The sequence below is a fragment of the Podarcis pityusensis genome, assembly GCF_964106645.2.
Source record: "Podarcis pityusensis genome assembly, chromosome: 3".
Lineage (NCBI taxonomy): Eukaryota > Metazoa > Chordata > Lepidosauria > Squamata > Lacertidae > Podarcis > Podarcis pityusensis.
Genome location: NC_138026.1, coordinates 89,255,820 through 89,280,207, shown reverse-complemented (window position 1 = coordinate 89,280,207; position 24,388 = coordinate 89,255,820). Strand labels below are relative to the sequence as shown.

The 24,388-nt window shown below is 43.2% G+C and overlaps 1 protein-coding gene and 1 long non-coding RNA gene across 7 annotated transcripts; one reads left to right on the top strand and one right to left on the bottom strand.

Annotated features, from left to right (window-relative positions):
* The first annotated feature begins 22 nt into the window (after positions 1-22).
* On the top strand, positions 23-12,616 carry PCARE (photoreceptor cilium actin regulator). The gene is made up of 2 exons (XM_081000103.1): positions 23-4,764; positions 10,255-12,616. The coding sequence occupies exons 1-2, from the start codon at positions 1,019-1,021 to the stop codon at positions 10,382-10,384; spliced, it is 3,876 nt and encodes a 1,291-aa protein (XP_080856229.1). The 5' UTR covers positions 23-1,018; the 3' UTR covers positions 10,385-12,616.
* On the bottom strand, positions 7,580-24,059 carry LOC308474226. Of its 6 annotated transcripts, XR_013984579.1 has the most exons (6): positions 23,365-24,058; positions 16,500-16,641; positions 15,570-15,649; positions 15,272-15,327; positions 14,887-14,919; positions 7,580-9,719 (listed from the first exon to the last, which is right to left on the bottom strand). It is a non-coding gene; the product is annotated as an uncharacterized lncRNA (long non-coding RNA). The 6 variants fall into 6 exon arrangements; XR_013984581.1 differs by lacking the exon at positions 14,887-14,919 and having other exon boundaries at positions 23,365-24,054; XR_013984582.1 differs by lacking the exon at positions 15,272-15,327 and having other exon boundaries at positions 23,365-24,051.
* Between the last annotated feature and the right edge of the window lie 329 nt (positions 24,060-24,388).

Sequence of the window (24,388 nt, the reverse complement as noted above, 5' to 3'; positions counted from 1 at the left end):
CGCAATAAGATTATGCTACTTACCATATAATTTTATAACTTTAGTCAGGTACTGCTTTCGAATAATTATTTAGGGTTGCACCTAATGTTATTCCTACTGTGAGTGGGCTCACACAGGCATGACTACCTTTGGTACACTAATTTCAAGAGATCTTCTCTGAATCAAACTTAATTAACTCTTGACATTTACAATCTCGTGCAATGTAGCACCATAGGTTTGGGGAAGGAAAGGGTGGCTGAAGCACGTGTGAGACGCATCAGAAGGAAAACTGCTTTGACATTGCAGGTCAGAAAAGTTGGAGACACTCTCGAATGCATGGCCTAAATAGGCTTTTCCATCTCTTACCTCTTTTGACTTGGAGTGCTGTGCTTTCTTCCTGATTGACATTATCCTCCCAACGTCATGCTTTGCCCTTGCACGTGTCCATGCAGTGGTACTTTGCCATTCAAATGGGTATTTCCTGGAAGAACTGCCTTACAACTGACCCTTTTTTCTTTTTTTTAGGATTTTGCAAAAGCAGCAAGTGCACCTTAGCGATGAGACATTGTGGGGAAATGTATTGTAATGTGTAAGCACCTAATTTGTCAAATGCAGCATGTAACAAGAAAGTCCTTTTATAAATGCAACAAACTAGCTGAGGGCTACTTAGCCTAATAAGCTTAAAATCTTATTTCTCGTAGACATCTGTCAAGGCAAAAGCAAGATACACACAACACAAGCACGCTTAATCCACTAGCTCAGGCTAAAGGCGATGGAGCTTGTGAGCTGCTGCTTTGCATCCAAAGGGGAAATTGCAAAGGCGAAGAATGCACGGTGCACATTTGTGGAGAGATGCACTGGGAACGCTGAAGTTCGTAATAGCTAAGAAGGCAACCTACCAAACTGTGGGCTGTTCAAGATGAAAGCTTCATCAGAAGCATAACATCAACTGAACTTGTAAGTTTTTCCCGCCTTTTTATTCCTTCCTAGATCAGTTGGATATTTTTCAGGAGTAAAGAAGGATAGGAAGAGGAGCATAATGGGCTGCACTCCTTCACATAGTGATATTGCTAACCATAATGTGACCCATGGAATCAAGTCACTGAACAGGGGTATCCTGCCAGTTGATCCAGAGGGTGAAGGTTCCCAGCTCCCAATGCTAATCAAATGCTCCTCTTCATATGATCTTGAGGAGTTGTGCCAGGGAGAGACTCAAAATAAAGATCACTTCTTTGAAAATTCATCAGATGAGGACAAAAATGTTAATTTCCGCTCCTCCTCTGAGGATCCTTCTCTGCCTGAGATTGACCAGGAAGAGAAGGAAATGGAAAGGGTAATCTCAGAGACTGAGATAGCCATATCTGAACTGACGGTGTCTCCCACCCATATGGTTGAGGATATTAAGGTCAAAAAGCAAAACTCTTCTGCATCGGAAGAAATTGGCTTTGCTTTGGAAGACAACGATGCAAACAGTGAAAAGCAAAATCCAAAGAAAGGGAAAAAGCAAAAGAGCAGCAGGCAGAGAAAACAAGGCCGTCATTGCAAAATTAAAGAAAAACCCAACCCACCCGAATGCAAGGCAGAGGAGAAGGTGGATTTCCCAGAGTTGCTTGTTAAAGCCCATCAAAATGCTTATGCATATTTAAACCCCAACCTCTCCAAATACGAGGTTATCTTGTGCATGGCCAACCAGGCCACAGAAACACAACTGATTATGCAGCAGATGGTGAGCTTTTTACTTCTTCGTTTTGATGAAATCAACCATCTTTTGGGAGAAATTGCCCAAGATGGAGAAGGCCTACTAAGAGATGTGGGAGGGAATCTTGCTTGGCCAGCTGGCAAAGGGAACCTGAAAGAACAACCAGATCTCTTGCAGCAGTTACTACAGTACACAGTCAATAAGATGCAGCTGTTAAATGGCACTGTGGCCTCTTTAACATCTGATGCCCTGCAGGAGTCCTGTAGCTTTCTACAGTCTGCAGGTAGCAGCTTGGAGGAAAAACTGAAAGCAAAACAAGCTTTTGATGAGCGCTTGCTCAGGACAATAAAACTCCTTGAAGCATCTGCAGTCAAACCCTCTCACTCTCATCCTGATGATATGACTCTTTATTCTGAAGACAGTGGGATTGGGATTGACAGCGAATCGGTCAAAGACCTGAACCTTCTTGATAAACAGGGAATACAAAAAAATTGTGATTCTTCTTCACATGACCACCCATCCTTAAATCCAGCCAGGCCATCAGGTGAAATCCAGTGGTCATGCACTTCACTACATGCCACAGGCAGATCCCACGACTGTGCCCTGGAAAGACAATTTAAGGATATATTTTACCCACCTGCACCTACCAAGGGTGTAATGCCTTCTTCAGCTGTAGCTCCAGGAAGCACTGTTCTGCAATATCAAAACATCTCCAAAACCTCTTCTCCTAACTCTATGAATTGTGGTGTCATTCATGAGGGCGGTTGTTTCAAAGACTGTGAATCAACCGCAAATGAAGACAGTGATGATAGTAGCTTTTCTGAAGAAGGTGACAATTTAAGTCTGTCTGAAAAGGGAACTAAAGAACAGCCCACATCTTCGCCTGCAGCAACCTACAGTAAACGGAGGCCTTCCACCAAACGGATAGAGAGCCCAGAGAATGAGGAAATTACACTCAAGATGAAAGATGCCATTAGTGAAAAGATCAAGTTTGTCCCTGCTAAATCTGGGAAGAGGGATTGGGTGGAAGATGAAAATGGGAAGATGCTGCGGCGGCCTAGCACAGCAGCTGGAAGCCAGAAGGCACCAGTTAAAAAGAAAAGGTCTAGGTCAGAGGAGTCTCTGAAAAGTCATGCCGAGGACCCAACCCTTTTAGAACTTCAAAGGACTCAGAAGGGGCTTGACAAAAGGCTGGAAATGTTTTACACACTTAATGGAAACAAGGATCTAAATGATAAGACAGCATCACTGAACCCCAAAGAGCCATCTAACTTGCAAGATTCTGAGCATGTTATTCATAGATCTTCCACTAAGAAACTGAAAGCATCTCTTGCTAAAAACTTCAGCATATTGCCTAATCAAGATAAAGTCCCTTTGTTTAGGCGTGATCAAAATGCTATCAGCCAACAGACTGGTGAAAGGAAATGTCGAAAGCCTGTCACAAGCACCACACCCCCAATGGATTCAACATCTAAGAAAGAAAATGAGCTTCCTGGAACACAGAAGCTGAACAGTGTGGGTTGTGCTCCACCCCGCAAATCTGTAAAGAAGTTAATTGAAACATTCAGCACCGCTGAAAGTCTTGTGAAACCTCCAAGTTTAAGAATTTTGGGCCCAATAAAATGCGTCAGAAAGTTTGGACTTCCAAGCATCACTCCCAGTCTCCCACTTCCTAGAGGACTTGCGCCTTTAAATCACAAACATAGAGTTTCACCAATAGGAGACATAAATTGTCGAAACATCAATCCAGCACACTGTACCTTGGGTACCACTGGGTCACCTGTATTTGCAAGCGGAAGTGGCACAAATGGGGATTCTGATGATGATGGCGATGACAGTGATGACATGGAAGACCTGCCCCCCCCACCTCCTGACATGTTGATGGACATCTCACCTGATTCAGCTACATATCCAAAAGATGCAACAACAGGAGAAAACTATTCAGAAATTGCTAAAACAAATGAGCATTTCACCGGTAAAAAAGTTACTCACATTTCTCAGCGAATGAAAGCTTCTCTGTGTTCCATTGACTTGTTACCGAGTAAGAATCTGAACAGTCCCAGTCTCATTACTAACAAAGCAACAAAAAGCGCTAGGGTGGACTTCAGACCAAGAAAATATTCCCTGGAGTTGAATTCCAGCTATGTGTCTGATAACAACCAAGACATGTCATCAGCATCCCCAGAGGAACATGAAGTGGAAGAAACTACAGATCTGTATAAGCAGACATGTAAGCTCATACCTCTTCAAAATCCTAAAGAAATGCCAGAACAGGATGCACCTGAGCCAGGAAATAAAGACTGTAGCACACCTTCAGCTTCAGCTCAAAAGCGAGGCTCTCCTGATTCATCCAGTGGAAGTGAGAAAATGACTGCCTTTACCAAACGGGTGTCCCCCGCAAGAACACCACCTTCATCACCCCCCAGTGAGAAAAGGCTCCCAAGCCCACCACTACATCACAGGCACATAAACCAAGCTTCTTCCCCCACTACCCACCGGCAGCCAAGCCCCCCTGCTAATCCCAGGGCATCAAGCTCTCCAACACAAAGGAAGCAGCCTTCCCCACCAACCCAACAAAACCTGTCTAGCCCACCATTGGGACGCAAGCAGCAGAGCCCACCAACCTACCGGAAAGTGTCCAGCCCACCAGCACTCCGCAGAGAAGCAAGCCCACCTCCTTTCTCAACAACCCCATCCCCACCAACTTCCCCATCTTGGTTGCACAAAGGATTACGAAATCACCTGGACTCTGGGAATGAGCAGCAGACGCCCATCCTGAAGATTGTCAGCAATACACGCTCAATATTTTGTCCAGCCACTTCCTCGTTATTTGAAGCCAAGCCGGTGTTGCCACCTAACAGCTCCACAACAGAGGCTATGGCGGACCATCCCGAAGGGTCAGCATTTGCGCAGAGGAACAGCAAACATCTCAGGCAATGTGGGGATCAACGGAGGAGGTTGTCCCTCAGTGCTGCCAATCCCCAACCTTTTGTACGGAGGAGTTCCTCTGATCGCAGGCCAGGATTTCAGCGTCCCCTACCATTCTTTGCCACATCTGGCAGTGAACCTGTGCTAATTCAAACAAGGTAAGAGTCAGTATTTTCAAAGCCTTTAAGTTGCATTTAGATGTATAGTTCGCCTTATAGTCCAGGCAAGTAACTTCGTTGCACCGATATCTGTCACTAATATCTCTTTCCTACGAGTAGGATTTGTATGAGGAATAAGTAAAAATAAAAAACCTGTTCCCTTGTGTGTGTTTTTTAAAATGATATTTATTAAAATTTCAGAGAAAAAAAGAATTACACAAAAACAAAAAGTAAAAATACCAGAAAAATACAAAATACAGAATAAAAGAATAAAAGACACTTAAAAAGAAAAGAAAAAAGAAAATGGGTCAATCTTTCCATAGCTTACATTCATATCCTTGTTTCCCTGACCTCCTCATACCTCCTTTTTTTGTATTCCAGTTCAATTAGTTAAGTCAGCAATTTCTTTCCCTCTTTGTTTTCTCATGTTCCTTTAACTTAATATACTATAACTTTAAATTTTCATCTGTTATCAATCCTTTTTTACATACACTTTTATAGCATTACTGCTTAAACCACCTAGCTTCATTCCAACATCATTCTAACATTCATTAATTTTGCAATATTTCTGTAAATAGTCTTTAAATTTCTTCCAATCTTCTTCCACCGACTCTTCTCCCTGGTCTCGGATTCTGCCAGTCATTTCCGCCAATTCCATGTAGTCCATCACCTTCATCTGCCATTCTTCCAGAGTGGGTAGGTCTTGTGTCTTCCAATACTTTGCAATAAGTATTCTTGCTGCTGTTGTGGCATACATAAAGAAAGTTCTGTCCTTCTTTGGCACCATTTGGCCGACCATGCCCAGGAGAAAGGCCTCTGGTTTCTTCAGAAAGGTATATTTAAATACCCTTTTCATTTCATTATAAATCATCTCCCAGAAAGCCTTAATCCTTGGGCACGTCCACCAAAGGTGAAAGAATGTACCTTCGGTTTCTTTACATTTCCAACATTTATTATCGGGCAAATGATAGATTTTTGCAAGCTTGACTGGTGTCATGTACCACCTGTATATCATTTTCATAATATTCTCTCTTAAGGCATTACATGCCGTAAACTTCATACCTGTGGTCCATAACTGTTCCCAGTCAGCCATCATTATGTTATGTCCAACATCTTGTGCCCATTTAATCATAGCAGATTTCACCGTTTCATCCTGAGTATTCCATTTCAACAGCAAGTTATACATCTTTGACAAAATCTTAGTTTTGGGTTCTAACAGTTCTGTTTCCAATTTTGATTTTTCCACCTGGAAGCCAATTTTCTTGTCCAAATTATATGCCTCCATTATCTGATAATAATGAAGCCAGTCTCGCACTTTGTTTTTTAATTTCTCAAAACTCTGCAATTTCAGTCTATCTCCATCTTGTTCCAAAATTTCCCAATATTTCGGCCATTCGACCTCCATATTGAGCTTTTTCAGAGCTTTCGCTTCCATCGGTGACAGCCACCTTGGGGTTTTATTTTCCAATAAGTCCTTGTATCTTATCCAAACATTAAACAATGCTTTCCTGACAATATGGTTTTTAAATGCTTTCCTGACAATATGGTTTAAAATTTTAAAAAACCTGTTCCCTTGTGTTACGTCTGCACATGGGTTTTGAAAATGCACAGTGAAGTGAAGCAAATCCTTCCCCGATTCCTCTCTTGCCCATATTTGCCCATATGACAGCTAAGGAACCACTCCAACATCAGCACCACCAGCCATGCTGCCAACTTGACTAGCTTTCCATGTAGTACTATCATGAGAGTCCATGCTGGGCGTGGGTGTGGGAAATCCCTGCTCACCTGTGACACCTAAGTGCCCTTATGCCTCAGATATCTTATTTCACAAAGTTACAGTGAAGCTATCAGGCTCTCTGAACTCTCCAGTGTTTCAGACAGGGATTTCTCCCAGCCCCACCTGGAGATGCCAGGGATGGAACCTGGGACTTTCTGCCCAGGTGCTCTGCCACTGAATGGCGACCCTTTCCCACCCTGCAAAGCGTAGGATACTGATGTAAGAAATGCATGATAGGCTACTTTTCACACTGCAGTTTAAAAGCCTATGTGCCTTTCCATGAGTTACCTACTGCAATGACTCGTTTACAGAACTAGCTCATAGCATGAAGTATGAGGATTCAGAAGCATCCTTCAGTTTTCAGTTGTGTCCTGGAGACAGCTTCATACACTGGGCGTTTTGACAGAACAACAACATCATCATCATTATTCTTCTTCTTGTTGTTGTTATATTTCTTACTTGCCCTTCACCCTAAGATTCCAGGGCAGGTTACAACAATTTAAAAATACAATGTCATCAACATAATTTATTACGGTCAAAGACCAGCTCGAAAAGCACAACTGGGACAGCTTTCACAAGAATAAAATATACATTTAAAGCAGTGTACAACAACAGCTTAACGATTAAAATCTAAGATAAGCGCATAAACACATAAAGACCTAAAAATGTGGGCTGCCATACAAATTGGCCCTGACACCCTGGAGGCCGACTTCGGCTGTTTTCCTAGTGAACTAATTTATTTCTGAGGGGTGATCTGCACCTGCAAATCTGCACACAGAATCTGGCAACCATAAATACAATGTTAAAAAAAAAAAGTTTTAAAAACTTACATGTATCGGCCAGGGATATAGGAATCTGTCCTATACTGAGACAGACCATTGGTCCATCTAGCTGAGCATGACTGAGCATGGGATTTCAGAAAGGAGATACTTCCAAACCATCAAATTTAGGGCCTTTTGCACTGAGGCCTTCCTGGTGGGAGGAATTTTACCACAACTGCATACCAAATGATAGATTTTTTCCCCCTCACCACTTGACAGGACGGTACATTCTGTTTCTCAGGTGGTTATGAACATGCCATGGTACATTGCAACTTGGGAACAGTTTGAGACATTTGTCCAACATTTCTCAGGTTTTAACTTGACGTTACAGGATCCGTATTGCCAAAGGCATCATTTGCCTTTCCTGGAATAATTTTATTTTCCTTGCATTACAAAGAAAAGAGAAAGAAGTGGAATGGGACTGTTGCTTTCCTGTCCTGTAACATTAAGCCTTCTGCGAGAGTCCAGTTAAGCCCTCAAACCAGCAGAGATTGCAGTCCTGCTGATTTACCACAGGAATATGTATTCTGGGAAGAAAAAGAAGCTATCCGAGCACCTCTGATCTTCTAATCTCTTGTTTTGTTTCTGTGTTTAACCAGCTCTCTTCAACCTTGGGTTCAGCCTTTCAACTTGTAAACAAAACAATAAAGAGGCAGAAAAGTGCCCGGGGGTTGTTATCCCAGAATAACTGATTATGTAAACGCAGGCCCAGGATCAGTTTCCAATGAAGCGTTTGCTCTTTCCCTTTACTCTGGGCTCTCTCTTGAGAGAGATGTGTCACTGGCCCCAATTAGAGAGCTCTGGCGTCTGTTGTAGCTTCATAAGTACCAGGGGAATGGCCTGTCGGTGTTTTAAGCTATGGGAACCAGAAACCATCTGCTCACGTAATAGGAGGGGGTTAGGGAGTTACTTTGCTCTTATGAGGCTGGCCTTTTACTGGAATTTAGCTGAGGGGCACGTTTTCACAGCACGGATGCTCTGCTCGTACAAATCCCGCTAATCCATAATAGGATTTGTGCATGTGTAACAGGGAAAAAAAGTTTATTTTAGTCCAATGATGGCTATCAGATTAAAGGCCTTTCCATGGGGTAACAGCTGGGAGAGGAGCTTTGAACAAATACTGTTCAAATATTCCACTTAACTCAGGGCCACAAAGCTGGTTTAATGACTCAGACCCCAAGCAAAGCCTTGGGTCATCTTTCCAGATACAGGGTAAATTTGTATTGGATCAGGACCTCATCAGGACATTATTCTTACTCTTCTTTTAAGGGTGTAAGACAGCAACCCACTGAACTCCCTGGTACTTACGTGTGAGTAGGCATGTGTAGGCTTGTAAGGTGTATGAAACACTCCACATTATTTTTCCATTAATGGTGCCTTGGCTCATAACATACACAGAAATAGAGGACAAAATTTAAAAGAGGATAAGATCAAGGACACACACAAAATCCAGGTACAGATTTCGTATATTCAAGTACTTAAATCTAACTCTCTGTTGTTAAACGCCACCCCAAACTCTGAAAGGTACAAGATTCCACGGTTTCCTGACATGTTTAACACAGGGTCTGTGTTTCCTTTTGGAAAATGAGGCACAGGTATCTTTATGATATATGGTTTATTTGCACAAATATACATCCTGAGCCTACAATGGAGGGGTTCACAGCATCAGTACCCCAAGAGGTTCTGGCTGCTCCAATAGCCACAGCAGCCTTGGATTTAAGCTGACCCCAACCATTGCTCTCAAATGTGCTCTCTGCCCCTCTCCCCAGCCTGCTGCGCTTTACAGACGGCCATTATTTTCTCTTATCACTGCAATCCTAAACTCTACTCTGCTTTATCTTTGCTAGCTATCTCAGAACTCAAGGAGGGGCTCCACCTATTTGCCAGTTTGCACAGTCTTTATTTTCTGTTAATGGCCCACCTCTTATTTAATACAGACTCATAGAACTGTCTGGTAGCCCATTTTAACACTCTAAGCAATTATTAAATTCTAACACCTATCAGACCCAGGAATTTAGGGGAAACTGGCACCCGCAAACCCTGGCCACCCACAACTCATAACAATATGTATATTGGTGCTCTTTCATTAAATGCATTTGTACCAAATCATGTTATCTTTTATTGTTTGAACATGAAATATTGATGCAGATAGCACAATCTATTTTTTACCTTGTCCAGCAATTACTTAATTTATGGGAAGTAGTCAGATATATGTTACATTATATACTCGTGCCATCAGTGTGAGAAGCACTACAGACAGATCCTTTACCCAGAGGTGCTTCCTGGGGCTTATAGGAGATGTAGTCCAAAACATCTGGAGAGTGCCAGGTTGGTAAAGTCTGTGATAAAACATATACCTATGAAGAAACACACGTGAATGTGAATTTCATGTGAATATTCAGCATTCTGAAAATCGCAGCTTTCATAGTTATGAAACCATGTGCACATTTGCTTAATTTTTATAATTATTACTGTTATTATTTTTAAAATTTATATACTTTCCTTCACAACATAAAAATACAAATAAATAAACACAAAATACACAATAAAACAAAAATTAAAACAAACCAATAGTCCTCCTCGCTTTAATTTTTTTATTTGCATACTTTACACAGATGACAGAAGTGTACTTTTCTTGATGCAGAATTTGGGTTACCTTTGACGACTTGTGCTAATAATTCTTAGCTCCCAAATGGTGATAGATTTTTATGTAATGGAGCTTCATTTTGGTATGAGGCAATTAGAATTCAAAACTGGATTGTACAGAATAATAAACACCTAAATAGCTGCTGATGGTGTTCTATCATGAGTTTACATGTTATATTCATTCTTTCGCTTTTAAAAGGTCATACGTCATTAGCCTTTGGTCTTAAACGTCTTCTTTTTTTGCAGAATGGAAGAGAGCCATAGGAAAGAGGTGGACTCTTGGAACAGTCCATGTTCTTCTGAGGGCAGAAAAGCAGGCAAGTCATCTTCCCACCCTGAACTCTACATTGTGGGTCAAGGACTCCAGAAGGACTGAGTGGAAGTGATAATGCTGGCAACTGGAAAGCTGTGGCCCAGGACCAAGAATCTTTTCATGTGTAGCCCCAAGCTGCAATGTTTCACTTTCTTCACCATGTCAAAGAAGAATGAATACTGGTTCCTGGTTTAGCATCACAGACCTTTGGAACTTGAGTTCTGAAGGTCATCCTGACCAGCTTTCCCCTCCAAGAGGAGAGATCATCCGCCAACCTGCATGGTCACAGTCTGGGCCACTGTGAGCTACAGAGTGTGTGAGAACTGCAAGGAAATACTTACAGAGCAGATCTGTAAGGCCACCTTCCTGGGCGCCACATGCCAGCATTGGGTGGGGCCAGAGGCAAAAACAAGCACAGTCAGAGCAATGAATGTGATTTTTACCTCTGTACAGCAGGCTACCCCATAACACTCTCCTGAAAGTAAGCCCCATTGAGTTCAATAGGCCTTACTTCCAAGTACACAGGTATAAAAAGGTAAAGGTAAAGGCCCCCTGGACGGTTAAGTCCTGTCAAAGCCGACCATGGGGTTACAGTGCTCATCTTGCTTTGAGGCTGAGGGAGCTGGCATTTGTCCACAGACAGCTTTCCGGGTCATGTGGCCAGCAGGACTAAGCCGCTTCTGGTGCAGCGGGACACTGTGATGAGTGCCAGAGTGCACAAAAATGCCATTTACCTTTCCACCCTCCACAGTGGTACCTATTTATCTACTTGCACTGGCGTGTTTTCGAACTCCTAGGTTGGGAAGAGCTGGGACAGAGGAACAGGAGCTCACCCTGTCGCAGGGATTCAAACTGCTGACCTTCCCATCGGCAAGCCCAAGAGGCTCAGTGGTTTAGACCACAGCACCACCCGCATCCCACAGGTATAGGAACACACTAAAAGGCATGTTTGCACCATAAGAATTTCCACTCTTTCACCCCTAGAAGGAAATGGAAGCATGAAGAACTATTCTTCCCGGAGCAGTAAAAAAAAAAAAGGGAGCCCACTTTATTCCTGCCCCAGTATGGACTGTCTCTCAATATCAGGAATAACTTCTGTCTACAGTGCAAATGAACATAACAGAGCAGAAGGTATGGCATAGGCAGCTGCAATGAGCAGATATTGCACCTGCTAACCACTCTGTGTTTGGACAGTGCAGGTAGACTATAAAACTAGGTGGCATCTCAGGGAATTCTAATGGATTCTGAATTTCAGTTTTGCATAGGCTCACTCAAAAAGAGAACGAAAGGCAGCCAGCCAATGCACAATAATATCAATGAAATTGAATAATGAATTAGATAAGGCTCTCTTTCCAAGGTCTGGGGGTTTTCCCCCCCTCCCAGATGATGTAGCCTTAGCCACTGTGTAATCTCATTGCTTCTGTATCACAGAAAAGCTTCATCTTGATTCCTGATGAGAGCAAATGTGTCATGCCCAATCAGGTCTTTTTAGAAGCACTCAAAAAGCATCTGCATATTTCATGGAACGGGATCACGGGCCCAATCAACCAAGTATTTCTCTCATTGTGATAATGTTCATTTGGTTCATAAGGTGGCACCAGAGAAAGGAGTCCTTTATTCGCTCCTGCATTAATATGGATTAAAATGGCTCTCCCCAGCCGGCTGCTGTACAGATGTTTTTGGCTACAACTCCTATTCCCCGTCCCCAATCACAGGTGTTCTGACTGGGGCTGATGGGAGATGTAGTCCAAAAAGTCTGGTGGACAGCAGGTAGGAGAAGGCTGGCTTAAATATAAGGCTACACTTGAGATTGAAGGCAGACCATCAATATATTTATGAAGTATTTTTTAAAGAATAATTACATAAGCACATAAATTCCACATTTCTGCTACCAACCAGCTTTATATGACTCTATGTTGGTTAATGGCTTTTTAAAAGTTTCTGTATTTTTTTTTTAAGTTATGTTACACTGCTATGTATATTTGTGTAAATACCATTTCCATTTTTCACCAAGTCTGTATATTTGTGAATATGAATTACAGTGATGTATATTCAAAACTTACATTTCTTCGCTTTATAAACCACGGTGAGAAACCTTGCCATGGAATAAATTATCTCTCTCTCTTTTTTTTAGTTGCAGAGTTTTATATTGCATTTGTACTTTTGTGGTTTTATACCAAGAAATTGTAACCTTGAAGTTAAAATCATAGGGTTATATTTAAAGTAGTGTTAAGAAGATTGTTCCATTGGGCAAGCAGAATTGCTTGCACTGATGGAACAATCTCCTCTCCCACCCTGTTGTGCACTGCTCTGGGGGTTCTCAGATTTGGGGAGGGTGCATAGTGGGGAGAAGAGGGGGGGACGTCCCTTTGCACTAGCTGGAATTGTTGATCTAACTTCTGCTAGTGCAACTGTTTAGTTGTATATAGTCTCCAGTTGCAAACTCCTGGAGATAGCTGAACATGGGTCTTCTTCATTGGCCTGATTTTGGAAAGATTTGCCTCCTTGGGTTTCATAATAGATCTTTGTACATCTGCAAATCTTGCGGTTCCCCAAACATGACAATACCTTAATACCTTCCTCGTGTTTCTCAGTGGCCCTATGTTGGTCAGATTTCTGTCAATTCCTATATGTGCTACTAAATGGAGCAACAATATACTGAAAAGCAATTTCCCATGTTTCTGTCACATCCCTATCATCACGCTGTTGTGTTACCAAGAAACAGAAAACAGGGCAACATTTTTTAAGCCAGAGAGGTGAGCCCATGTAGATAGGTGCAGTCTGAAAGCATAAGGAGCGGCAAAGGAGGACAAGTGAAATTTATTGATGGAGAAGAGAACTTCATATGACTGAGGGCAGCAGTAGCATGTAAGGGGTGATCAAAAAGCAGTAGTACTCTCTTGGAGGCAGCTGCCCATGTTCATCAGGATAAAGTAGGGAATGGCAAGAGTAGGGGAGCTCCAAGTTGGTGGCATTGGGGTCCCACAGTTGTGTGTACACTTGCAGGACGCCAATGCAGGCAAGGCAGAACTGCCCTGACCTCACCACTGCCTTCTCCTGCCCCATGCAGTGCCACCATGACTGGGGGGCCACTGCTGGCTGAGAGCGTTGCAACCAGGTAAGCAATTGCCACAGGCAACTGAGGCAAAGATACACTGGGATTTAAAGCAAGGATCTTGTACTGGTTCTGGGAGCAGGCAGGAAGCCAGCACAGGGATTGAATGACAATCACGTGGTCTGAGCCATGTGAGTGCTGGACAGAGGTGAGGAGGCAAAGCGGGATCAACAGGCCAGGGAAAAGATGGACACATTAGTCAAGGTGCTGGGAGACAAAGTCGTGAATCAGAATATATAAGCTCACCCTCTGCAGACCAGCCCTGAGATCCATAGGTGCCATCTTGCACCAAAGACTGGGTGCCCGCAACAAAGGGCTTCAACTTTGCCCATTGACTTTGGGGGGGTCCAGCCCCCCAAAATATATTATTGTGGGTGCCGAAGCACCCACCACCCCCTGGAGTTGGCTTCAGTGATGAGATCTATGTTTGCAGGTTTATATATACTGGTGTGCTACCCCCTCCTGCTAGATATCAATCAGCTGGGGATGTGACCATGTGTTGAAGTTAAATTCCCAAGAATTAGCAGCAGTCAATCTCATTTTATACCCGTGTTGTTGTTTTTAAGAGATTGTCTTTTATTTTTAAACTGCCTTTTCAAAAATATTTCCTCGATTGAACACACACTGCCCTGGATTCACTATTGCTACTGTCGTGGCCTCAGCCCAAGGGTTAAACCTAGATTATCATGAGCAGATCCACTTTGCAAGGCTAACCGGCTTAGCTTCTACACGCACAGATAGTGGCCTGGCAGGAAGCTTAACGCACAGCAAAGTTTCCTGTGTGCTTCTCACCACATTTCACTTACCTTGCAATAAAGTTCCAGCGGTGTCAGCTTCGCAGCCAGGAGCGGCCGTTGGCGCAGCCACAAGGCAAGGACTTCATGTAGCCTTTCATCTGCAGCCCATTACCTAAACAACAGCTGTGCTGGCATGTGCACGGCTTAAACCGTAAACTCTGGACAGTGTGAAATTTCAAAGCTGAGAATCTAAATCAGGTGTAAAGCCATATTTACACCTGGAAGTCTGTGGAATGGAGGGGGTGCGGAAGATTATGCCCCAATAGTGTCTCTCATTGCTCCTCTCATAGCTTCAGCAAACTTGGGTCCAAGCTTTTTTAAATGCACACTTTCCACTATTGCATGCATATCTTGGTGTGGAGACGTTTGTCACAAAATTCAGAAAATTGTGAAGGATAGCTGTGTTTCAGTTCACTCATTGTTGCAGGAAGCGTGAATTAGGGAGGCTCACATTTAAAACGCACACTGAACTGAATTTCTTCCCCCATCCACAGTGTGGACACCCTAAACCGAGAGTTGGCTGTGTGTTTGGCAACAGCTGGAGAAGGATTGTTTGGATCTATAAATATCTATCACCTTCTCAAGTGGCTGCTTAGCTCAGAGGTAAATGATCATGGGTAGAGCTGAGCTAGTAATTCCTTTCCTGGCCATACCTTTCTGTTGAGGCTGAATTGACATCTTTGGAGCTAGAAAGGAAAACAATAATAATAAAATACTGCTAACTGTTGATCCTTTGAGGTTTTATTTTACATTTCTGAGCTAAGGATAGGATCGAAATGTACTGCATTTGTTTCCCTCTGATGTGAATGGGGAAGGCATCCGATTCGGAGAACTCTGTTAGTAGATATTTACATTTGCAGGAGTTTTAAGCCTGCTGCTGAGTTTTATTATCATCTTCAAAGGGTGGCAAGGCAGACGTGGTGTGAACAGCAAGAGCTCAGAGATTAATTCTGCAGGAATGGCTGCTTTCTCTGGCTGCAGGGAGAACAAGGTTAGACATTTGTAATGCCTCTCATCTTATGCACTGGCAACACTTACCCATTAATATTGACTGAGAGGCGGGTGGAATGGGCATGTTTGAATCTTTTTCTCAGCTGGTATAAAGGAATAGAAAAAGGGAAAGGCACGACATAAACCTTTTCTAGTTTAGCGAATCCCTTGTTTTCACTGGCATGAGGTCAGCTTTATCTTGACACAGTAAGCATCTGGAATGTGATGCCATGCTGCCAGTGTCCAAATATGCCTTGACAGTCTCATGTTGTCAACCAAAGAACTACAAAACTTATCAAAACACCAACATGGCAAAAATTAATCACATGAGCAGAATCTCATGAACCCCGGCAGTCACATCCCGCAAACAGGAGGGAGAAGTTTGTGGTTTCCTGAACACTTTGAGCCAGTTCCCATTCTTGAATTCTGAAAGGACATAGACAGGCATGTAAAACCCTAACTGTACGCTTGGGGAGATGACAGCCGTATTTATAATAGTCACTGAACTTTTTCCAGCATCTGTGATCAGAGAAACAGCTCCCCGGGTAAGCAGTCCACAGAGCAGCCTTTCCTCGCATGAGCACATGGACAAAGCTGATGGTGCAAACAGGTGTTTCTCAGACGTTAAATCTGTGTAGAGCTAATTTCCAAGAGGATTTAAGAAGAGCCTGCTGGATCAGGTCAATGGCCTATCTAGTTTAGCATCCTGTTCTCACAGTGGCCAACCACAAACATCTATGGGAAGCCCACAAGCCTGAGCGCAACAGTACTTGCTCCACCTGTGATTCCCAGCAAATGGTATTCAGAGGCAAACTACCGTACCTCCAAAGAGAAAGTAGAACAGAGTCATCACTGATATAGTCGCTGTAAAGTTGGTTACAGTTAAGGCCACTAGTTGGTGCCAGCAATAACAGCGCTGTACAAGCAAAACATTCTTGGTTTTCAGCAACCTCAGAGTGTGTGTCTGCTCCTTCCTACACAGCACTCACAACAGAACAACAGCAAACATGTGCCTCCCATCTATTTGTTATTGAGCATCTGAAAAGGGCTCTCAAGGTTCAAAACAAACCACATCAACAGACAGTGTAGGTGAAGGACTGTAGAAAGTACGATGCAATTTCAATTGAATTTCTCAGGGTCCAAATGAGAAATAGTGCTGTTTCTCTTACTACACAAAGCATTGCCTTGCACATTTGGGGTGTGTGTGTGTGTGTGTGTGTGTGTGTGTGTGTGATATAAAATAAACTCCATCCCTCCTCTCTAGCATCAATCTCACCTGTGATCTTCACATGGTCCACTTGGCCAGCCTTCCAGTGCAATTCATCCTAGGCACCTGCCTTCTATAGCATGGGTCTCCAACCTTTTGCCAAGTGGGCACATCTGGAATTTTGAGAAAGTGCTGTGAGCACCAGCTACATCTAAAAGAGCAGAAAGATTGGTTTAATAAAAAAGGGGGGACATTTCACAAAGCTGGCTAAATTTACTTCTTATTTAAGGGGGAAAGCATCAGGAGACAGAAGGAATGGATTCTGGGGAAGTTGATCCCTCTTTATACAATATTGCCATGAGAATCATTGTCTTCCCCAAGCCCAAACAGGATTTGATTGTTTTTCTTTCAGCTGAACTGTCCCCCCCCCCTTTATGTATGCATCTAATTTAATAGTCACAATAAAAGTGAGAAGAAAAAAGCAGGCAGATGTTGGACAACAGAACAAGTGAATCAATACTGGTGCTTGTAGTTTATTTGTAGATCTATGATGGTGCTGGATATGGCTGCTTGTGTATCATTGTTTAAATGAAATCTTTTGAAAGACAGAAAGCAATAGGATCCTAAAATGGTGCAGACATTCACTCATATCAGCCACCCCCATGATTAGGGAAAAAATGCCGCTGCATCAGCCACTGCCATGCTCATTCACAGAGAGCAGCTCTTTGCACCTCTCTTCTGTTCAGAGCACTATGGACGGTGAGTGTCCAATCCTGCTATCCAATACCAAGCCAGTGAAAACAGAAACTGAGCAGAAATAGCAAAAGGTCTCCCTTACATAATGGGTTTTTGAGAAGGCATTTACTGAGACCTTTCATGGGTACCACAAGAGCTATTGGTGGGCACACTGGCACCAGTGGGTGATTGGCAACCATTGCTCTACATTTATCAACAGCTTTATGATCTGCATTAAAAATAAATAAATCATATCCCACCGTCCATGCACAGAATTCAAGGCAAAGAATTCAAGACAGCACACAAAGTCCTTTGTACTGGCAATTTAAAACTACGCAGGAGGTTCTGTTCTGTTCTATTTTTAGGGAACTCATTGTAAAGGAATGTTTAATTCCCTTTCGCTTGTATTCAAAAATAACAAGTGATGTAGTGGCACAAGAAGAAAACCTCGGAGAATTTAGGACAGGCTGCAAACTCAAGGGCCTCTTAGCTTCTCCGACAGTGAATTTTTCTATGTTCTGTGTATATATACCAAGTGCTGCTCCCTCTGGCCTCGCAAAGGTCAAACTAGTGAGATGGAGTGGAAAGTGGAACACTCTGTTTGTCAACAGCCTTGACTCCAGTAGAGGCAGATGCAACCTGAGATGGTTCAGAACTCTTGCCAGCCAACAACTGCCCTGACTGTCACTGACTGATCTTTTTCTGGTAGTGCTTGATAACTGGGGTCGTGGGTCATACTGGGTCTGCTGCAGAGGAAGCTGTAGATTATGACTCTATATTAAACTGACTACCCAGGTCAAAGGAGCACAATGAGAGAGAGAGAAATTTTATGGGTGCAAGTTGGAGGGAAGACTTTACGTTTTCAAAAGTCCTTTTAAAATGCATGGATTTGTTATACTTTTTAAAAGTTGAAAATCCAACGTGCACAAATTTCGAGCAATGCTTTTTTTCATGGATACTGAAGCAGGCATAATAGAACTTTAGACAAACAAAATTAAAACACCATATATATCAGGTGTTGAGCTGTGAAACACTACTGGGAAACAAGAGGGATATAGGCATGATCTGGAGCAGGGATGCCAACTTGAATAAAATATTGTGGGGGCCCAGGTAAGCCCTGTCTTGCATAATCAACCACATGACGCAGTGCACACACACCTTTTGAATGGGAATGGTCATCAACTTGGGGGGGTGGTCCCCTCAAATATTTTATTGTGGGGGCCGAAGCCCACACGGTCCCTTGGGAGTTGGCTCCTACGCTTTGGAGAACCCCAAAGTTTGCACAAGTAGGAAAAAAATACTTTGACAAAAGGACCCAATTGGCCTAAAGACTGCTCAGTGACCACAGAATTCTTGAGTGTTTGTTGGGGAATGGGGGGGATGGAATGGAGTACTCTGAAGAAGCTCTGGTGGCTGGCTGGCATCCTGAACAGGAGCACTTCACACTGCACCATTTTATTACAGGCCCCACTTGTATTTATATATTATTTAATAGCTACTCACAAACCATCATAAGAATCAGAAGTCAGTAGTGTACCCACCAGTACATCCTATGGCACCTGCAAAAAAACTCAATATGTATCGCCTCAGAAATTGACAGTGCACTAAAGACCTGCTCTTCCTGCTCATTTCCTGTCAGCCCTGGTTCCACTTCTCCTACATTGAACAACATGCCCACATTTAACTGGATGCCAAGATTACACACCTGCCATCCCAGCTATTCTGAACAGAGGGGAGATGGAAATAAACTTCTCTCTGAGAGTGCTGCAGTGGCTGATGAAGGGAGACAGGGGGAAATAATTGAGGGTTTTAGCAGGAAAGGACATCTAGAGGCCAGGTCTACTTGCCAATAGACAACAGCTTTGCCCACTGAGGAACCATGGTTGAAGAAACCTGGAATACAAGTTTCTTAGAGGCTAGGTCTACCTAGGCCTTGCCACTGCTCTGTCACCAGGTGACCCAGAAATAGTAGACTTGCTATGCCTTGTATGTTTATTTATTTGGAATATTTACCGTATTTTTTGCTCTATAAGACTCACTTTTTCCCTCCTAAAAAATAAGGGGAAATGTGTGTGCGTCTTATGGAGTGAATGCAGGCTGCGCAGCTATCCCAGAAGCCAGAACAGCAAGAGGGATTGCTGCTTTCACTGCACAGCGATCCCTCTTGCTGTTCTGGCTTCTGAGATTCAGAATATTTTTTTTCTTGTTTTCCTCCTCCAAAAACTAGGTGCGTCTTGTGGTCTGGTACGTCTTATAGAGGGTGCAGCCCTCTGGGGAAAAAAGCTCCTGTGGACTCCCATGCTTCTTCCTACCTGTACATATATGCAGAACTTTTTTTCAGCTGGAACTCCTTGGAACTCCATTCCAGCAACTCTCAGGTGCCATTGCCATTATAAGAGAACAGGGGAGGCGTTCATGGTGAGTTCCGGCACCTCTTTTTCTAGAAAAGTAGAACTGCATATGTATGTTGAATTTAAGAGGAAGGGTATTGGATCGTGCCTTGCCAGATATTCTCAAAGGATGGAATGCAGTTAGGAACACGGTGTGCGGAAATCCCTGAGGATATGATGTAACAACAGCTACGCCTATCCATTAAAGTATATGGAGCATAATAAAGTCTTTAATTTATTATTCCCAGAACAGGTATATTAGATCAGGCTCAGGCACTTGAAACGTTCTTTATTTCTAACCCGATTACCTCAGGGCTCTAGAAAGGTGATGCTGCCTATATAGGGAGCTTTTCAAGTATGTGGCAAAGTACCAAACATTCAAATGACCTGCCGTTTTATTTGTAGGCCCTTTCCAAGCTGTGACCCAAGCAAATTGACATCTATGCCTGGATTAAGGTATCCAAATTCAGAGTCAGGTGGTCAGGAATTAGCAAATACTGTTCTTGCCACCAGCATCCCTATATAATTAAAGAGAAAAATAGAAGTGCTTTATCTGTGAAATACACCTCTGTGTTCATCATGAAGCTCCAAAGTTCACTTTATACGACAACCTAAAATGAGAACTCTCAGCTGAGTTTTTATCCCAGTTTCCTGCTCTCTTTTCTTTTTCCTTGAGTTCTGGTACTACGACTATAATGAGCTATAATGAGAGTGTTCTCATTTATTAGGGCTGTGTACCAGATTTAACTGAGGCTCCTTGCTGCTTTGGGAGGTGTAGATATGCAAGATGAACCAAATTTATCCCCCTTCCTTCAGTTGCATGCTTGCTTTTTAATACCCCAATCAGTAATTTCAACAATCTTTCCAAATGCTGGGGGACTCCATTTCCCATCAGTCACAGCCAGCATGGGCAATGATCAGGGATGAAGGGAGCTGTAGTCAAACATTATATGGAGAGTCACAGGTTTCTCATCCCTGCTTTGTAGAATAATTAAGGAAAGGCACATTCCTTAATTCCCCCCCCCCCCGCTTCTGTAATCTTCATAGAACTCTAGCTCAATGGTTGCCATTAATTTGATTCTGAATTGATTCTAGAATGTATTTTAATTAATTGACTATGTGATTTTATGTACACTGCTATTTTTACTTGTTGTTAGCCACTTCGAGCCCAGCTTTGGCCGGGGAGGGCGGGATATAAATAATAATTATTATTATTATTATTATTATTATTATTATTATTATTCCAGAAAAGGTTTAAAGTGCACACATACACAAAAGAAACATGGGAGCTGTAGATTGTTAAGGTTGCTGAGAATGGTAGCTCTGTAAGAGGTAAATGATAGTTACTGGGATTGCTGCAGGGGATGTGTTTTAAAAGTAAGGTATGCATATAGCCCATGGCACATTCCAAAATGAGGCAACCATCTCAGGCAGTAGATCCCAATGTAGACCATAGAATCATAAAATTGTAGAGTTGGAAGGGACCCCAAGAGTCATCTAGTCCAACCCCCTGCAATGCAGGAATCTCAACTAAAGCATCCATGGCAGATGGCCATCCAACCTCTGCTTAAAGACTTCCAAGAAATGAGAGTCCACCACTTCCCAAAGGAGTCTGTTCCACAGCTCTTACTGCTCCAGAGCATTTCGGAAAATCACCGCAATCACTATACTCCACAATGGTCTTGTTTACAGTCGTCTATTGGAATGAGTCCCTGGAAGTTCCAGAGTCATTGTAGAATGCTGCTGTTTCAAGGTGGAGGGAACCTCAGAGAATTGCATGTTTTCCAAACCTCTTTGCCACATTACCAAAGAAAGTTACGCAATGATGACTTCACTGTTAAGGGAGCAGTGGTGAGTTCAAGGGACTACAAAAAAAACAGCAACATACTGCATCATTTCAGATGAAAACAAAAACTATTGAGACTCATGCTTGTCTTTGAGTGACTTGATTCGTGTGTGTGCTTTAGGGGTACTCTCATTTTAACTCAAGAAAATCACTATTTTATAGTTCAAATCAGGGAAAATAAATACAGTAAATGGACAAAAGTACAAAGATTCACAAAATGTTTAGGGGTATGTGCACCTCCTGCAGCCCCCCAGAAAAAAGCACTGTGTGTGTAATATAATATTCCAGGTTCTCTCCTCTCACAGACTATTTTTAGGTCCAAATACTTCTTTAAAATATATTTCTTTGTATTTTCAGATGGCCATACATACCCTGTTTCCCCGAAAGTAAGACATCCCTCGAAAAGAAGACCTACTTCCAGTTTTGCCTCTCGCTGTAATAGAAGGCATCCCACCAAAATAAGACCTCCCCAATAATAAAGCCTCCCTCGAACATAAGGCCTCCCCGAAATATAAGGCCCCCAAAGCTACCATAAGGCATCTTCTGACTCCTCTGGACCATAGCAGCGGGCGCCGCCGCACAGCTCACTGATTGGCCGCAGCGCAGATGGAGCTGTTCAGGCAGTGTGAAGTCTCTTTAAAGGAGAGAGCCCACGCCGCCGCCAGGACAAGTTGCCACCTGCTGCTCACTCTGCCCTGACAGAGTCTGGCTGACTCACAATTAGACAATAAATGTGTACTGTATTCTTCTTCATGGAAAAATAAGACACCCCCTGAAAATAAGACCTAGCGCATCTTTGGGAGCAAAAAATAATATAAGACACTGTCTTATTTTCGGGAAAACAGGGTATCACAGCCTGCAGAAAGGGTCACAGTAGAAACTTTACATGCAAAAGATCTCAGTTTCAATCTCCAGTATCCCCAAGTAGGGCTGAAAAAGACTTTTGACTGAAACCCTAGAGACCAGCTGCCAGTCGGTGTAAACAATATTGAGCTAGATGGAGTAACTGCCTGACTTGATATAAGCTGACTGCCTATGCTCTAGCCCTCTAATTTATTTCCCTTCCTCCTCTCTACTTAGGAATGATTTCTTTGGACAGTTTTTGTCCAAGGCTGACAGAACTGCTTTGAAGTGACAGCTAAATACCTCAGCTTGGCATGGTGAAGTGAGCTGAGTGGGGAGGTAAAGTCTCTGCCGTATAACTGGTCACAACACAAATAATCAAACAAATAAAGAAGTTAGCAGTAGCTTTGCCAGAACTTCAACACCCACCTCAAAACAGCCGTGCGAGGCCTAGTGGCAATAGCTACTTCTGAGGTGTTAACATCACCATGAGGTGGCTTCTGCTCCTCAGTTTCATGTGACTAGAGTGCTCCTGGAATACTGTCCCTTTGGTCTTACACTGCAAAGCTACCACTTTCAAATGCAAACTTTTCAAGTGAGCTACCTAGTTCACAGAACTTATTTTCAGGACTTACAATCATTGAATTGTAGAGTTAGGAGAGATCCCAAAGGTTATCCAGTCCAACCCCCTGCAATGCAGGGATCTCATCCCCCATCCAGTTTGAAACCATACCAGACCCTGCTTAGCTTTCCAAATGTGTTAGCAGTTTTATTGACTTGGTGTTTGTTTTTTCATTATGCCATGTGAATGTAGTATTACACAAAAATATCCAACATCCCCTCACATCACACATGAATTGCATGCTGGAGCATCACAAGATGAACAGGAATGGAGCTGCTGGTTCCACCACTAGGATTGTGACAGTGCTGTACCTGAAAGATAAAAATAAGAATAGTCTGTGGCAATTAGACCTTATCAGAAGTAGGTATGAGAATCTGGTCCCAATAGTACAATGAGTCAACTGCCATCTGACACCACATATTCTACCCAACTGGCATCAGATTATAAAGGTTTCAAGAGTTCCTTGCCAAAGGGGGCCATCTTGGGCCAAGTTCTCACCAAGGTGATAAACTGGTACCATTTCAAACTTCAGGCTGGAGAGCGCGCATGTCACGGTCCGGGTTACGGCAGTTGGAGTCCCGGCTTGGTATGTCAGGACCGGGGTAGAGGTCGGGAAGCAGGAATCAGCAGTCCAGGGGTCAGGAAGCTAAGGGTCCAAGAGTCAGGATATCTGGCGTCAGAAAGCTGAAACACAACTAGGTGGGTAGCGTGTTGCCGTGGCGAAGAGCCAGAGGGAAATGCTGGTCTTATATACCCCTCCCGGCCCTTGCCACAGGTGCTACAAGTCTTCTGTCAAGCCTCACCTGTGCGGCCATGCCTTGCCCTTCCAGGCCAAGCTCAGGAAGGCCCCAGTCCTGCGAGGCCCTACCAGTCACAGGGTCCGGCTCCTGCACACACTCCTGACAGCGCATGACTGAAATGTTCTCCATACCAAAACCAAAAACATGCACATGGAGAACTGGCTAGGCACTTCTTCTTACTGCTTCATTTGCTATAATTTTTTCTTTGAAGACACATCTAGTCACATGAGGCCTCTCCTGCCATCTGCAAAGTATGGGTTTACCACCACAGAGGGAACTAGGCCTCAGGCATAACACACAAATTATGAGAGCTCATGGGGTGTGAATCCTGTCAATGGCAGATTTCAAGACCGGGCACTACTCTACCTATAGGGACATATAATATTATATATTAAATCAGGCCCACTGCATTTGGAAGCCCTCCTGCTCATTCTGCTGCCCTGCTGCCACCACCACGATCACGGTAACTTATTGGACAGAATTTAACATTACTCAGCTCTCTAATACTTGAAGCAGCAGTTGGGTGAAACCAACAGTTGGTTCAGCTCCGGGCTTTTAATTCTTTTCCCTCACTGCATTCTTGTGATGATCCTAGATCCTTTGGCTCCCAGCTAGTTCTGTCACACAGAACCTGGCTACAAGTCTGGCTGAGCAAGGCTCCACCCCTAGGAACTGTGGTTTGACGTGAGTGCTGGGAACTGTAGCTCTGTGAGGGGTAAATA